A 15626-nucleotide genomic window follows, 5' to 3' on the forward strand; every position below is an offset into this window, starting at 1 on the left:
TTTAAATAAGACTGGAAATTTTATCAGTTGCCTGAGGTGGAATCAAGATTTATAAAGTACATTACCTAAAGTTGGACATCAGGTAAATAAGACCTGTAACACCATTCTTGTTGCATTACCTTCACTGTTTTGGGAGGGAGGGAGAGGGGAGGGAGAGTGGAGTGGGAAAAACCCCACAACAAACCAACAAAAAAGGCCCCCAAGCAACCAAGAAAATGTCTCCTTGTTCTAATATGGCTTGAATAAGAGACCAAATCCATTTAACCAGAAATTTGTTTCCTTCTGTTCCTCTTAACTAAGAGCAAGGTGGAAAACAGACTTTTTATTCCTTGCAATTTGTGTAAGGCAGTTTGTTTCTCCAACTGCAGCAGTTTGAGGAACATCAATTTTAAAGATTACCTAAAGGTAAACAATTGAATACTGAGGCACTTTTAAGTATCTACTTAACACCATTTGCAGACATCCTTTAAGAATAAGCAGTTACTTCAAAAACTTACAAAGGCATAATTAGATGGAAACTTGGATATACTAGTGGCTGAATCAACATTATTTTATTTATGGAGTGGGAAATATTACAGTAAAAAGTAAGAATCTAGGCAGATCTGTGTGCAATGGACTGGACTGACTCACTTGAGAGAACACTGTAAAATGGGGAAGCAACTTCTGATTCCCTTGTTATCCCAAAGTGTTTAAACATGGTTTACCAAGGTTACCCCTGTCCAATACAAAACCTTAGCAATGAAACTGTAACTCCAGACATTAGAGCATCATTCGGCCTCTCTCCTCTACAAATATCCTGAGCTCCCAGCCACCACTGAGTGAACCAAGCCACTTTCACTGTATTGCCCAGTCCCATAGATACTTAAATCATTATGTGCCTACAAGTTTGAATGTTTGGATCACAAGGCCCCATGGCCTTAAGCAATCTTAAGTGTCAATACTTGTTCCAAAAGTCATTGGTCTGGAGAGTTATATAATGTCTTATAACTCAAGAACTAGGTGAAAACATACCATGAATTCTGCCCCTGACCTCCCAGTTGCATGTGGCATGTTTGCTGGAATGTGTCCAGAGAAGGGCAACAAAGCTGGTGAGAGGTCTGGAGCACAGCCCTATGAGCAGAGGCTGAGGGAGCTGGGGCTGCTTAGCCTGGAGAAGAGGAGGCTCAGGGGAGACCTTATGGCTCTCTACAACTGCCTGAATGGAGGTTGTAGCCAGGTGGAGGTCGGTCTCTTCTCCCAGGCAACCAGCACCAGAACAAGAGGACACAGTCTCAAGCTGTGCCAGGGGAGGTTTAGGCTGGATGTGAGGAAGAAGTTCTTCACAGAAAGAGAGATTGGCCATTGGAATGTGCTGCCCAGGGAGGTGGTGGAGTCACAGTCACAGGAGGTGTTTAGGAAGAGACTGGATGAGGCACTTGGTGCCATGGTTTGGTTGATTAGATGGTGTTGGATGATATGTTGGACTTGAGGATCTCAAAGTTCTTTTTCAACCTGGTTAATTCTATTCTATTCTAGAAACCCTAGTGCAACAGACATGTCAGATCTAGGCCCAAGTTTATCAGGCAAAAGTGTTCTTCAAAAGCAAGGCTGAAGACAGTGGTGGTTCTAGTGATTACACAGCTTGGGCAAGATTCAAAGAAACAATATTAACTTTGTATTATCCTGTGGAGATTCAAACAATATTTTCCTTCCTGAGGAAAGCTTCCTACTTACAACGTGTCTTCTCTCAGAAAAGGACATACTGAATCAGAAGTGGATGAAGATACTCAAACTCAGAAGAGTAGGCTTCTGGAACCACAGGTGTTCATGCAATATCTTGTGTCTCACATTCCCCACCTACTGTACTAAGTTATCAGAGCACCAAACAGCCCCTGTGTGGAGCCTGCCAATGTAAAGGGAGTGTAGGTACTTAATATCAGCCTTTTCAGTCACCCTTGGAATCAGTCTCCAGCAGCTGTGACACAGCAATGCACTGTCTGAATACCAATGGGAAGGACAGCATCTTTCGTGTAGCCTACAAAATACAACTTGGAGTGAACTATTTATTGAAGAACCCTACAAAGGACAATGAACAAAGCAATGTTCAATTTTGACTGCTGGAAGGAAAGATGCACTGATATAAACATTTTTGTGAAACAGCAGTAGCTTTATGGTACAGTAATAAGTAAAGAAAAATTATATTCACTTTACAATTTTGCAACCTGCAGGGAAACTATAAAAATCTTCATTATAGCACAGTACTCCTCACTGAGAAGAATCCTTTATAGTGGAGAAAAAAATAATTCAGAGGTCAACACTATTACACCCCTGTGGTATTTATTTTAACAGCTCCGATCACAGAGAAAATCCAGCTTCAATCTGCTTCCTCAAGTACAAACTGTCATACTTCTTATTAAAAGCAAAATGGAAGCTTCCATTGTAAGGAATACAAAATAACTCACAAAGCAACACCAAACCCATATAAAGAATTCAGAGGTATTTGTTAAAGGTCAGCTGTGCTCACGTGTTTCGTTCGAGTCTGTGTATTACTGTTGCTTCCCACGTAACTCAAACAATTAATGGATGCCATTTCATAGCACGGTCTACAGGGGAAACCTTACACGTGTGTCATTTGAAAGGAGTGATGGTGATTTTCTAAATGAGAACATATACAAGAATCATGGGATAAGCAAAACACCAGTGGGGAAGAATAATCTGCTAAGTCAGTTTGGCACTGAAGTGGAAAAACCATGAAGAAGCAGGAAAAAAAAGATGACTCATAAGCAGTGGCAAATGAGGGAAGTAAGCCTTATTAGGCAACTCTCTCTTTGAAGCTCTATGAGGCTGTAGACCTCTACAGTCATACTCTAAAGAAAACAGCAGAGTTACGGATTTGATGCAAAACTGGAGAAGATACAAAGTGATTTATTTTTTTCCCTATTTCATGTTTATGCAGGCATACAAAACTCAAGATTGCTCCTCACACAGTAAAGCTTTAGGATCACTTAAGACTCCTACAGACATCATAACCTCAGCTACTATATTCATGCACTGGTCATTTTCATGTTTTATCTTCCAAGAAACATGGCTCAAACTGTACACAATAACTGGATGAATAACCAGATACAGTGAGACTCAATATGATCTGCAACAGTAGTGGGTTGTTGGGTTGTAGGGTGTTTTGCTTGCATGTACATTTATGCAACACTTTCATCAAAACAATTTTCACCCCACAAAACCTCACTCAGAAACAAACATTTACAAGTATCTCACAGAGCAATCAGAAGTAAGGACTGCAAAGTGTGCAAGTATCTGAAAATTATGATGATTCAATAACCAGCTGTTTTTCAGCCAAGGTAAGACCTGCATTCCTGTGTACATTTTACCTTGCTGAAATTTGTGCACAGCAGAGGGAAACAGAAGTACAAATGATGCTGCCACGCATTATGGCTCAAGGTTTCACAGTGAAACTTTGAGGAAATAGTCAGCAGGTATTAAGGTGTCCTTTTTGAGAAATTCAGCTTAATTATGTCATTTATAACACAGCTAAATAACTCAGTTACAGTCTCTATCAGTTACCTATGATTTTTTTTTCCATTGTCATTCAGCAGTATGACAAAAGAATCACAGAATGACAGACAATGGATGGGACCTCTGGGGTTCACCTAGTCCGTTTCCCCTGCTAAAGCAGGTTTACCTAGATCGCCTTGCCCAGGAATATGTCCAGGTTGGGTTTGAAAGTCTCCAGAGGAGAGCCTTTCTGCACAGCCTGTTCCACCCATCAAAACAAAGCAGCTTTTTCTTTATGTTTAGGTAGAACTTCCTGTGCTCTACTTTGTCCTTTTTGCCCCTTGTCCTGCCACTGGGCATCACTGAAAAGAGCCTGGATCCATCCTCTTAACATCTTTTGACATTTATAAGCATTGATAAGATCCCTTCTTGGCCTTCTCTCCTCCAGGCTAAACAGCCCGAGGTCCCTCAGGCTTTGCTCCTAAGAGAGATGCTTCTGGCCCTAATCATCTTTGCAGCCCCTCAGGCCCTAGTCATCTTTGTTGGATTCTGCCCAGTACTTCCTTGTCTTGAACTGGGGAGTCCAAAACTGGTCACAGTATTCCAGATGTGGCCTTACTAGGGCAGAGAAGAATGAGAGGAGAACCTCCCTCAACCTTCTAGTCCCACCTTTCTTAACGCACCGCAGGATACCATTGGCCTTCTTGGTCGTAAGTTCACACTGCTGGCACATGGTTAATTTGCTCACCAGGACTCCCATGTCCTTATCCACAGAGCTGCCTTCCAGCAGTTGAACCTCAAACCTGTACTAGTGCACTTATTGCTCCTCAGGTGCAGACTCTACACTTGCCCTTACTGAACTTAAATTTGGATCTAAAATCATGTGTGAACTGTCAACAGAGTAATTTCTGCTGTATATTGATACAGCAAAATACTTCTATCCTTTTAATCTATATTGTTACAATTCTGAGGGCTTGTAACTACTAACAAATCAGTTCAAGACAAAAACTATGCTTTTAAAATTTGGTTTCTTAAATTAAGTATGTAAGTAGGTCAGGCAATGTTGAGAAGGAGGATACATCTGTTATTTGGTTCTTGTAATGCACTCCTAGTAGTTAAGTCTCTAAAAGGCTAGATGAAGAGCAATTAAAAATTCATACATTTTAATCCTTACCACCTACTGAGAAAAGATTTTTAGCAACAAATATGGAGAACACTTCACTGCCTGGATGACTGTCAAGGAACAAAAAGCCTAAGAAGAATTCCTGTTCCACATAAAGCAGAAGCTGATTTGAACCAAAGTTAGCAGAAAATACAAAATTGTAACTACTTGTAGAATAGTAGATGATAAACAGAGGAGACTGCTCTCTGGCCTACTCTGTTCTAGTCTTACAAAGAGCTTTTACTGCTGCATTAGCAGCAAACACACTTTCATAAATACCAATCTCTTTCAGAAATTTTGCTGTATAAAGAAAAAACCCAACAAAGCAAATTTTCAGACTTACACATATTGCTGCTGATAATACTCATAACTTTCAACCATTTCTGCAAAGAATTTATTTCTATATCCTTTCTGTCAACTAATCATGTAAGCTGGAGTCAGAGGTGAAACCAGCGGCCCAGCTGAAGTGCGTGTACACTAATGCATGCAGTATGGGTAACAAACAAGAGGAGCTGGAAGCCTTGTTACAGCAGGAAAGTTATAATGTAGTAGTTGCCATCACAGAAATGTGGTGAGATGACTCACAAGACTGGAGCACTATAATTGATGGCTACAAGCTCTTCAGAAGGGACAGGTGAGGGAGAATGAGTGGAGGGGTGGCCCTGTACATCAGGGAGGCTCTAGACACCATGGAACTAGAGATCAAGGATAATCAAGTTGAGTGCCTGTGGGTGAGAATTAGAAGGAAGGCCAACAAGGCTGACATCCTGCTTGGAGTCGGTTATAGACCACCCAGCTAGGATGAAGAAGTTGATGAATTATTTTACAGGCAGCTAGAGGCTGTCTCAAGATCCCCAGTCCTTGTGGGTGATTTTAACCTGCCAGATATCTGCTGGGAACTTAACACAGCAGAGGGGAGGCAGTCTAGAAGGTTCTTAGAGTGTATAGAGGACAGCTTATGCCAGCTGCTGCGTGAGCCTACCAAGGGTAAGGCTTTGCTTGACCTTCTTTTTACGAACAGAGCAGGGCTGGTGGGAGATGTGGTGGTTGGAGGCTAGCTGGGCTCCAATGACAATGAGATAATTGAGTTTTCAATATGCAGCCAAGCTAAGAGGGGCAGCAAGAAGACCTCCACTCTAGTCTTCTGGAGGGCAGACTTCAGATTATTTAAGTAACTAACTCAGAAGGTACCTTGGGAAACATCCCTTAAAAGCAAAGGGCTCCAGGAGGGCTGGACCCACTTCAAGAAAGAAATCTTGAAGGTGCAGGAATGGGCTGTGCCAGTGTGCCAGAAGATGAGCCGCCGGGGCAGACAGCCAGCCTGGATGGGCAATGAACTGAGTGAATTAAGGGAAAAAAAGAGGATGGATCATCTTTGGAAGGAAGGAGAGGTTACCCATGAAATGTTTAAGGATGTTGCCAGGTCATGCAGGAAGAATATTAGAGAGGCAAAGCCCATTTAGAGATTAGACTAGCCACTGCTGTGAAGGACAACAACAAAAAATGCTTTTATAAATATATTAATGGCAAAAGGAGGGGCAAGGACAACCTCCACTCCTTAGTGGATATGGAAGGGAATATAGTAACAAAAGATGAGGAAAAGGTAGAGGTACTTAACACCTTTTTTGCCTCAATATTTAATAGCAAGATAGGTTGTCTTCCAGACAACTGGCTTCCTGAGCTGACAGATGGAGTCAGGGAACAGCACAGTTCCCCTGTAATCCAGGAGGAAAGATGTTGAGTTGCTGGAATGTGTCCAGAGAAGGGCAACAAAGCTGGGGAGGGGTTTGGAGCACAGCCCTGTGAGGAGAGGCTGAGGGAGCTGCTTAGCCTGGAAAAAAGGAGGCTCAGAGGAGACCTTATTGCTGTCTGCAACTACCTGAAGGGAGGTTGTAGCCAGGTGGGGGTTGGTCTCTTCTCCCAGGCAACCAGCACCAGAACAAGAGGACACAGCCTCAAGCTGTGCCAGGGGAGGTTTAAGCTGGATGTTAGGAAGAAGTTCTTCACAGAAAGAGTGATTGGCCATTGGAATGTGCTGCCCAGGGAGGTGGTGGAGTCACCATCACTGGAGGTGTTTAGGAAGAGACTGGATGGGGGCACTTGGTGCCATGGTTTGGTTGCTTAGATGGTGTTGGGTGATAGGTTGGACTCGATGATCTCGAAGGTCTTTTCCAACCTGGTTAATTCTATTCTATTCATGACATTGGTATTTCATGAAACTGCTAGCAAATACTGATTTAGTAATTCCAAATGTTAATTTGGGGACAGTATAAAATTCTTTCTTTGTGAAAACAAATTCCATTTTAAAAGGCTGAGAAAGAAACAAAGCAATAACTATATATTTATATGTATTTATAGATTTATAATGATATATACTTATTTATATTTATTTTTATTTTAGTATTTATTCAAATGCTTCTAACCACCAACAGATGCTTAAATTCAGAATACCTGCTTTGCTCTACTACAAACACATGTATGTTAATCCACTATGAGGAAAAAAACTCCCTTGTATCAGGTACTCCTTTATAAACAAGGCAAGTAGTGGTATGACATCAGGCCAATAGTAAAACCTAAGTGAATCTGGGAAAGATCAGTTGTGCTTCAATGTTTCTTTCATGTTCCCATATTGGTTTTCTCCACTTAGGGAAAACAATTACTAGATGTTATTGCACAGCTAATGCTAAAGGGACAATATACTAGATATGGCTATTAAAATAAATGGCTGAAATCTTCAGCAGGGTTACAGATATGCTTACATAAATGAATTGGGGGGGGAAAGAAATAAATCTAAAAAAAAATCTAAACCAAACAAGCCCTTCAACCTTTGAACCGGGTTTGATTAGATCTGCAGAAATTAAAGCCATAATTTGCTGTTCCCTGAATGACCACACTGTATTGAACACTAAACAAGTTAGCAGAAATTTTTATCTAATTAGAATATATGCTGAAGTAAGCAGGTGCTTTGTAACACAAAACAAACACTGATCATGGATGTCAAATCTATTGCAGTATCTAACCACTATGGTCTAGGATTTAACTTTGTCTCATTGCCTTCACAAAAGCCTGCCATCAAATAGAGGCCCTCCTCCATTTTATTCCTGGGTTTAAAAACAATACCACATAAAGCCCCTGTTCAGCTTTTATTTCTGATGTCTTAGCTGTTGTATTTGTATTGAGGTTTAATGCTCAGCCATTTATCCGGTTAAAAGCATTCTCTTCAAGAGAATAAAAGTCAATAAAACCTCCATAAAATCTTACCAAAATGCCATTACAAGTGTCGCATAACTGTAACATTTCTGGTACAGTTTGGGGATTTACACCTTGTATTGTCCTTTCACAGAAGCAAACATGCTCAAAACCACTGTAATAACCTCTAGAAATCAGATCATATTCCAACAGCTCGGTTTCACTGACAGAAGGGGCCTGGGCATAAGCCAAGAGGCCCAGGTGCACTGTGTCATGCCAGTATTTAATGCAGCCTAATATCAGATAGATGCTAGTGAGAGAAAATACTCAGAATAAAGTACAGATAATAGCACGGTCAACCACTCATTGCTAAATTACCTCTGTTCATCGTGCTGTGAGCTTTGTATTACATTTTTTTGTCGAGTGGCAGGAATAGCAGGGAGAAGTGGCTCAAAACTCCCTTCTTGTAACCCTGGATAAGGATCTATAATATTAGGCTTTCATATGATAATGGCAAATGAAGCCCCTCTTTGAAAAATTTCATACTGGTAATGAAAGTCCTAATCAGATTGTTGTTGCAGAGAACCAGGAGGTGGGGAACTATGCCTGTCTTCCCTTCCCCCCTGTTAGCAAATTCAGCAAACTTGTCAAGATGGGTTAAGTCTTGGAGAATTTATCTTACATGAATTTCCAACAAAGCCTGTCAGTTGTTTTATAAAACTGGAAGGTAGTGCTTTAATAAAAGCTGCACCACCTGAGGCATTTTCATTAAAGGCTCTCTCTAGACAACATCACAATGTTTGCATTATCCTCCTGCACTCCCAAGAGAATACAAGCACTACCGTTTCAGAAAGAGTAGATATTGTGTGTGAAGGCACGAGAGAAGATGATTAGATTTTGCTTTTACTCACAAAGTAACCGCTTGCAACAATGCTGTGGTCAGGATTAAAATTCATTGATTTGTGTTGTCCACCATTTGAATGGTAATTTATTTCACTTCATTTTTTTTTTTTCCTCCTCCCCAGGAAATATTCATTCTGAAGGTTTTAATAGTCGGGCGTGTGAATGAAGGTTTTAATCCTAACCACATATTATTTGCAACGACTGTACTATTTCTGGGCTCTTAAATAATGACAGTAATTAGCCGATTAAGACACTATAGAAAACAGGTGCAAAGCTCTGAAGTGGAAGCATCAATGTACAGTATCAAGGAACTCTGGCATTTAAAATGATTAATCTGTTCAGCGTGTTTAGCAACAGGAAACACAAATCACTCCATTCTGAAACACAATGTTATCTCTGTGGAAAAATTTCACACACGCACACGCTGAATGCATATTTAGAAAGGTTCACTGATGTTTTCACCCATTTCAGTGGACTCACCATCTGTGTAGACTTCTCTGCGCAGATGTCCTGGCTGGTGTTTTTGCTTTTTGGCAGGTCGGACCTTCTGTATTACAACAGCACTCATGTTGCTGTCGGTAGATACAGGGCTGGTGGGTCTAGCACAGTGTGATGCATGAAAATGTCTACGGCCTGGAAAATGTTACAGAACAATAACTATTATTTTTTTTCATATATAACATAAGATATTTCATGCTTTCTCTCTTTTCCACATTAGACTCCCTAGCTATAAGAAAACTGAAAATGCATCATTGGAACAATAATAAAGCTCTCATCCCTTCCTGTAATCAGTTTTAGAGTGAGCTGTAACTAAACAGAAGCATTTGCTATCCTATCAGTAGGCAAGCTGGCTTAGCTGCAGAGAAATTATCCAACTGATTGGTATCTGGTAGCTCCTGCCTCAGGAATGTGAACTCCATCAGCAGGAAAGCAGGAGCAGGCTTCCTGCTCTCTGCAACTTTCTGGAAACAACAAAACATTTAGCTTTCAAGATGGGTTTCACCTCTCCTGGCTTGGACAGCATGAGGTCACCCATGCCATAAGCAGAGGAAGGCACCAGCAGTCTTGGGTACAGAGGCTCGCTCCACTGCTTTGAGTGAATTACCAGGAGTGCACTGAGGATGTATGACTGGCATTTTATCACAGCTTATTTGCAGATAAGCTGTGTCCCATTGTTAGCAATTGTAGTCAGTACAGGTAATATTAGCACAGGAAAACCACTGCAGAAGATGAAATTGAGTACTGTAAAATTATTCACCTGTAATAATAACAGGATGTAAAAAGATCTCTTCTAAATACATCTAATTGACACACACATATTTATATGACCTTATATGTCTAAAGTGGATAAAATCCTGGCCCCATGGGTATGAGTGGGAGTTTTGCCACCTACTTCAATCGTCCAGGATTTCATCCAGAATTACTAAATTACCTCCCCTCTCACTCGTCATGATGAGCAGCTGTGTTGACATGAAACAAAGGACCGTTAACTGGGAGAGGATATCAGAAATGGGAGGAAGGTTGCAAATCTGTGGAGTCAGGGTGGACACAGTTGTGACAGAGTAGCTCTTCACCAGGTTTGGCAGTTTAATAGGATTGATTGGCAAATCATTTATGACTCTGCTTTGATACCTACCTCCCACTCTGCGGTATTCTTTTTTCCTTAGCTGGACTACAGCAAAATTCACTGGCCTAGTCAGGTTACTGATACCAGTTATCAGTAATCAGTATGTTGTACAATATTTCAAAAATCATAATTCATCTGCCCAGTGATGATTCAGGTGATAAAAAAGAAGTAGTATATGCAAAAGGCCTTGCTTCATATGCATAATCTATAATCTAAACCACAAGTAATAACAGCTGTCAAATAATGAAACCAACACAAACCCTGTTCATCTCTATAATACATTATTCCCTACAGATAATAAAATACAACATGGAGAACATTTCTATTACCTTTTTTTCCTTCCCTTCTCAAGTCCAGGGAAAACACAACCCTCAAGTTTTACTGTTTATTCAGGCACTTCAATACAAAGAGATTGAATCTCTCATGAAGAGTGACTGTAACTTTGTTTCGTTGGGCGTTTTTTTCTCTCAGTCTCAAAACCACCGTTGGGGATGAGGTTTGGCAACAACCATTGAGACCAAGAAATCAGGACTTACTCATGAAAAACAATGCAAAGCAGCAATTTATTAGAACTGTTTCACCAAAACCCATTTTCTGACTCTTCCACTAGTGTAAATTAACATCCTTTCCTGAATTTCTAAATGTTGTAAGAACAACAGGAATGCAGAAAGCAACAGGAATGCAGAGAGTGGTTGTAAATAGGATAGGATAGGATAGGATAGGATAGGATAGGATAGGATAGGATAGGATAGGATAGAATAGAATAGAATAGAATTAACCAGGTTGGAAGAGAGCTTCGAGATCACTGAGTCCAACCTGTCATCCAACACCATCTAATCAACTAAACCATGGCACCAAGTGCCCCATCCAGTCTCTTCCTAAACATCTCCAGTGATGGTGACTCCACCACCTCCCTGGGCAGCACATTCCAATGGCCAGTCACTCTTTCTGTGAAGAACTTCTTCCTAACATCCAGCCTAAACCTCCCCTGGCACAGCTTGAGACTGTGTCCTCTTGTTCTGTCCTTTTTGTTCCATTTTCCCATCAAAGAGAGGACAAACTCACCTCCTGCTGCATCCTGCATTTGACGTCTGGCTACTTTCAGGCCAGCGTATTCCGCAGCTGCCGCAACAGCCTGTGCAAAATCTGCATCAGTAAAAAACGATCCATCGGAAGAGCTAACGCTGGACCGCCCGCTTGAGATGTTATCCTCTTCAGAGGCTGAACCCCAACCATTGATCATGGACCCTGTTACAGAGCTCTCCAAATCCCCAACGCTGGAGGCGGGTGTCTGCTCAAGGCCACGTAAAAGGAGCCTTCTGTTCTGCATCTTGGCAACTTCTATATCAGCTTCATCCTCTTCCTCTTCTGGTGCGTCAGTATCCATATCAGAAACCAAGGGCCCAGAGATATATCCATAGGTATGTGGTGGGGAGATAGGTCTTGGAGGGGGCGGAGGACTCACAGCTTGACGTCTGTATTAAAATACAGGTGTACAAAGAACTGAAGTCATATAACATAGACAGAGGAAAGGGCAGATTGACTAAAACATTGTGTTTCCCCAAAAGCTTGACTTGCCTTTTTCAATCAACACCATTTATATCTGAAAGATTCACCATTGGTGGTTTGGTTTTTGCATTTTCTTTAGCTTTTATATTTGATGTAAATCAGAACTATAAGTGAAATAGTTTGAAATCAACTACAAACAAATCTGATCTCTTTTTTTTCTTTTTTCTTAAATACAGTTCCTTAATCACTCATTTTAATGAGAATTGGCTTATTTTGCATGTAGCTGTTCATTCACAAATTGCATCAGGCTGGAAGGAACTCTCCAAGGTCATCTTGTCCTGCATCAGGTTGGAAGGAACCCTCAAAGGTCATCTTGTCCAATCACACTGCAGTCAGCAGGGACACCTCCAACTAGATCAGGCTGCCCAGGGCCACCTTGAGTCTGATCTTCAGTGTCTCCAGGAGTGGGGCCTCAACCATATCCTTGGGCAGCCTATTGCAGTATTTTATCACTCTCATTGTAAAGAACTTCCTCCTTGTACCCAACCCAAATATGCCACGATGCAGTTTATAACCATTGTCCCTCATCCTACCACTACAAGCCCTTCTAAACATTCTGTAGGTCCCCTTCAGATATTGAAATCACTGACAAATGGTAACTCTCATAAATTAACATCCTCACCTTTTGGGGAGGGAAACACAATTCTTAGTTTAATTTTTTTAATAGATGGGGACATCTATATATTCTGAAAGAAAACAATAATACTTTGTGGCAAGAGCAGCCTGGAGCCATTTGCTATATTAAATACTGAATGGAATGGGAGATAAAAAAAAATTGATAGTTAGGGATATATAGTCAACTATCATCTAATAACCTCCCCCCAAATCCCAGAAGCCATTGCTGCATGGGAATCTCTACCTGCCTTTGACAAGGGACCTTGTCCAGAAAAGTTTAACTACCTTAATTTAAAGCTCTTCTGACAGCTGTCCTTGTTATATATTTGCCTGTCTTCCTGTTCTCTAGGTTTTGTTACTAGAAGACAGCCAACTGGTTACAAAATATGTTAGGGTTCTTGAAAAATATAGCTTGCCTGCCAACCTTTAAGGATGGGCTAATTGGGAGCAGCTGGTTCATGGGCACACAGAATTAACAATACTTTGTTCACTTTATCTGATGCAGTGGTTCCTGCTTCAACAGTGACATCGCCTCCTATTTCAGCTCTCACTTTAATACTGACATCATCTGCTATCTCAGTAAATCTTTAGTTTTTTGCTTCTTTGTCCACTCTTGCAGAGCACCGATTTCTGCTTCAGTCTGCTACACATCCATCAATAACTGGACAGAGAAATATTATAGCACGTCATCACCACCAGAATCATGCATGGTTCTGATTGGAAATTGAAACAATATTCAGCAGAACTGCAAGGTAAAGCTAATAAAAAGTAAGACAAATAGTATTTTAGACATTATTTTCACTACAAAACCACTATTTACAAAACTCCTGAAGAGAATAGAGAAAGTATTCTTAATTAGAAAATACTGTCACACCATATTCAAAACAGAAGTCTCCCTTCAAGAATGGGCCATAGGTGCTGAGCACAGTACATCCAACTCCTAAACAGCAATGCCATAGGTCATATCAATGCTGTTAGATGGAAAAGGTAGGCAGCCAAGCATTACAAATCAAATAAATACAACTACGTGATTTTTTTTTTTAGCTGATGGCATGACTGTAGCAAAACCAAAAAAAACCCCAAACCAACCCAACCCAATGTTTGAAAAAGTTAGATAAAAAAGACAAATGTAGTCACTACCAATTCTAAGACTTTCAGCAAAGCCAGATTTAACCATTGTAAGAACAAAATAAATGCACATTCTATTTTTTCACTCCACTCAATGAGTAAACTGTATGGCCTAGGAGTTTAAATTGCAGCATCCTCCTAGATACTTCTGCCCCTACTTTTGATGACACTTATGGTGATTAGTCCTGAATCTTACTGTTGAGCAAGCCCTCTACTGGCCAGGCAGTTTCCAGGTGCTTATGCATGTTTGCATAATGCTGCTCCAATGCCTGCTCCTTTTGTATGTCAGCATGCATCTCCCACTCTCCAGAACCGGTAGCTGAGGTTCTGGAAAGCCACTCATAACACTCATTTAGCATTTCCTTTTCCATCAGTGTCCAATCAGTTTAACACAGAAAAGTCAAGTGATTAACACTCCTGTGCCCCAACATAACAGGGCCAGTGGAAATGACATTACAATATTAGTAGCTACCCACAAGTAATAAGAGTGATTTTAAAGATTCAGGAAGATAGAGGAGGAGAAAAGAAATAGACAGCACAAGAACTGTTAGCTTACAGCATAAAGGAAGCAAAACAAGGCAAGCCAAGTAGAACTGGGGAGCAAAAGTGAAAGCAAATATAGGCTCTTTACAAAATAAAAACAAAAGATATAAAAGTTCTGCAGTCTACTCAGCAAGATCAAATTCAATCCATCATAATAGGCTTGCATTTCACTACAAACAGGAAGTATGATTATAATATCGCAGATGAATTTCTCTATTTGGTCACAAACAGTATTTCTGAATCACTGGAGGAAAAATAAATACAAATAAATAAAATTGGGATGGAGAAGCTGCATCTTCTTAACAAAACCCAAGAAAGTAAGCACCATGCATAAAATGTCTCTTTCAGAATTCACTGTTTATGGATGAGCAGTTGTGAGACTGTGTATGCAAACCAGTTTGCACTAAAAGCAACTGAGAGGAGAAAGAAGATTTCCCTGTAACAAATATTTAGCTTTAGTAATGTTGGTCATTCTTAAATAAATAAGGGTAGGTGGAAATGTAAAGAACATTTTGCAAGTAATAATCTCCTGTATTAGGATTTATGAGAAGCAGGAAATCTATAGGTTATATAAATTCTATATTTATATATATTCATACATATTGGTGACAAGTTAATTGCAGTGTTACTGTGAAATAATGCATGCTATTTTATGGTAATAATGCAGTAAATCTATTGGAAACAATGGAACTGTAATTATATGGTAAGCTGTGCTAACGATACCACTTTAATATCCTGATGACTGAATTTAACTTATGTCAGCATCATTTGTACCGCAAAATGATACACTGCTCTCCTTTCCATGGTATAATAATAAAGCAACTTAATTATGAATTTCTTAGGTTTCAAATTGTTCCTAGTGTCCTGTATTAGAACGTAAGTATTAACAGAATAAACATCACGAGGAAAATCTTGGCCTCACTGAATTCAAAAGGAATTTTCTGTGGGGCTAGGATGACTTTCAACACATCTAACTACTCTTGCAATGACACACCTCCGTTCAGGCTGGTGTTGTACGTGTCCCAGATCCTCCTGACAGTCCTGTAACATGGGCTGAAGCTCTTCCTGGGGAGAAGGGGTGAGAGTGGCAGTTGACTGATGGCTATAGGAGACAGCGGCTGGGGAGGAAGCTGCTCCTCGGACAGGTGGAGTAGGACCTCGCTCATCTTCTTCCTCTTCCTCAAGCTCATCCTGCTGCAGATACATCCTTGCAGGTGGGACGGGACAAGGAATTTCTTGGTCATAGCTAAAATTATTTTTTTAAGAAAACAAAGACTCAAATTTTTACTGTGTCATTAGCATAGCTGAATCATGTATAAACAGACCAGAAAAAAATTGCTGTTATATGTGGTCTTGAAAACACCTTAGTAAGGATGTACTGAGTAGATACACATCACCAAT

General features: G+C 40.4%; 1 protein-coding gene across 3 annotated transcripts in view; it reads right to left on the reverse strand.

Annotated features, from left to right (window-relative positions):
* ROBO1 (roundabout guidance receptor 1) overlaps positions 1–15626 on the reverse strand; it is a 532129-nt gene that overhangs the window by 5636 nt on the left and 510867 nt on the right. For all 3 annotated transcript variants that reach the window (XM_054165776.1, XM_054165775.1, XM_054165777.1), the window contains 3 exons: positions 15220–15471; positions 11436–11845; positions 9224–9376 (listed from right to left, as the gene is read on the reverse strand). In XM_054165776.1, the coding sequence (XP_054021751.1) occupies positions 9224–9376; positions 11436–11845; positions 15220–15471 (815 nt within the window). The remainder of the gene's footprint in view (positions 1–9223; positions 9377–11435; positions 11846–15219; positions 15472–15626) is intronic.

Source organism: Dryobates pubescens, chromosome 12 (genome assembly GCF_014839835.1).
Source record: "Dryobates pubescens isolate bDryPub1 chromosome 12, bDryPub1.pri, whole genome shotgun sequence".
In the NCBI taxonomy this organism is placed as follows: domain Eukaryota; kingdom Metazoa; phylum Chordata; class Aves; order Piciformes; family Picidae; genus Dryobates; species Dryobates pubescens.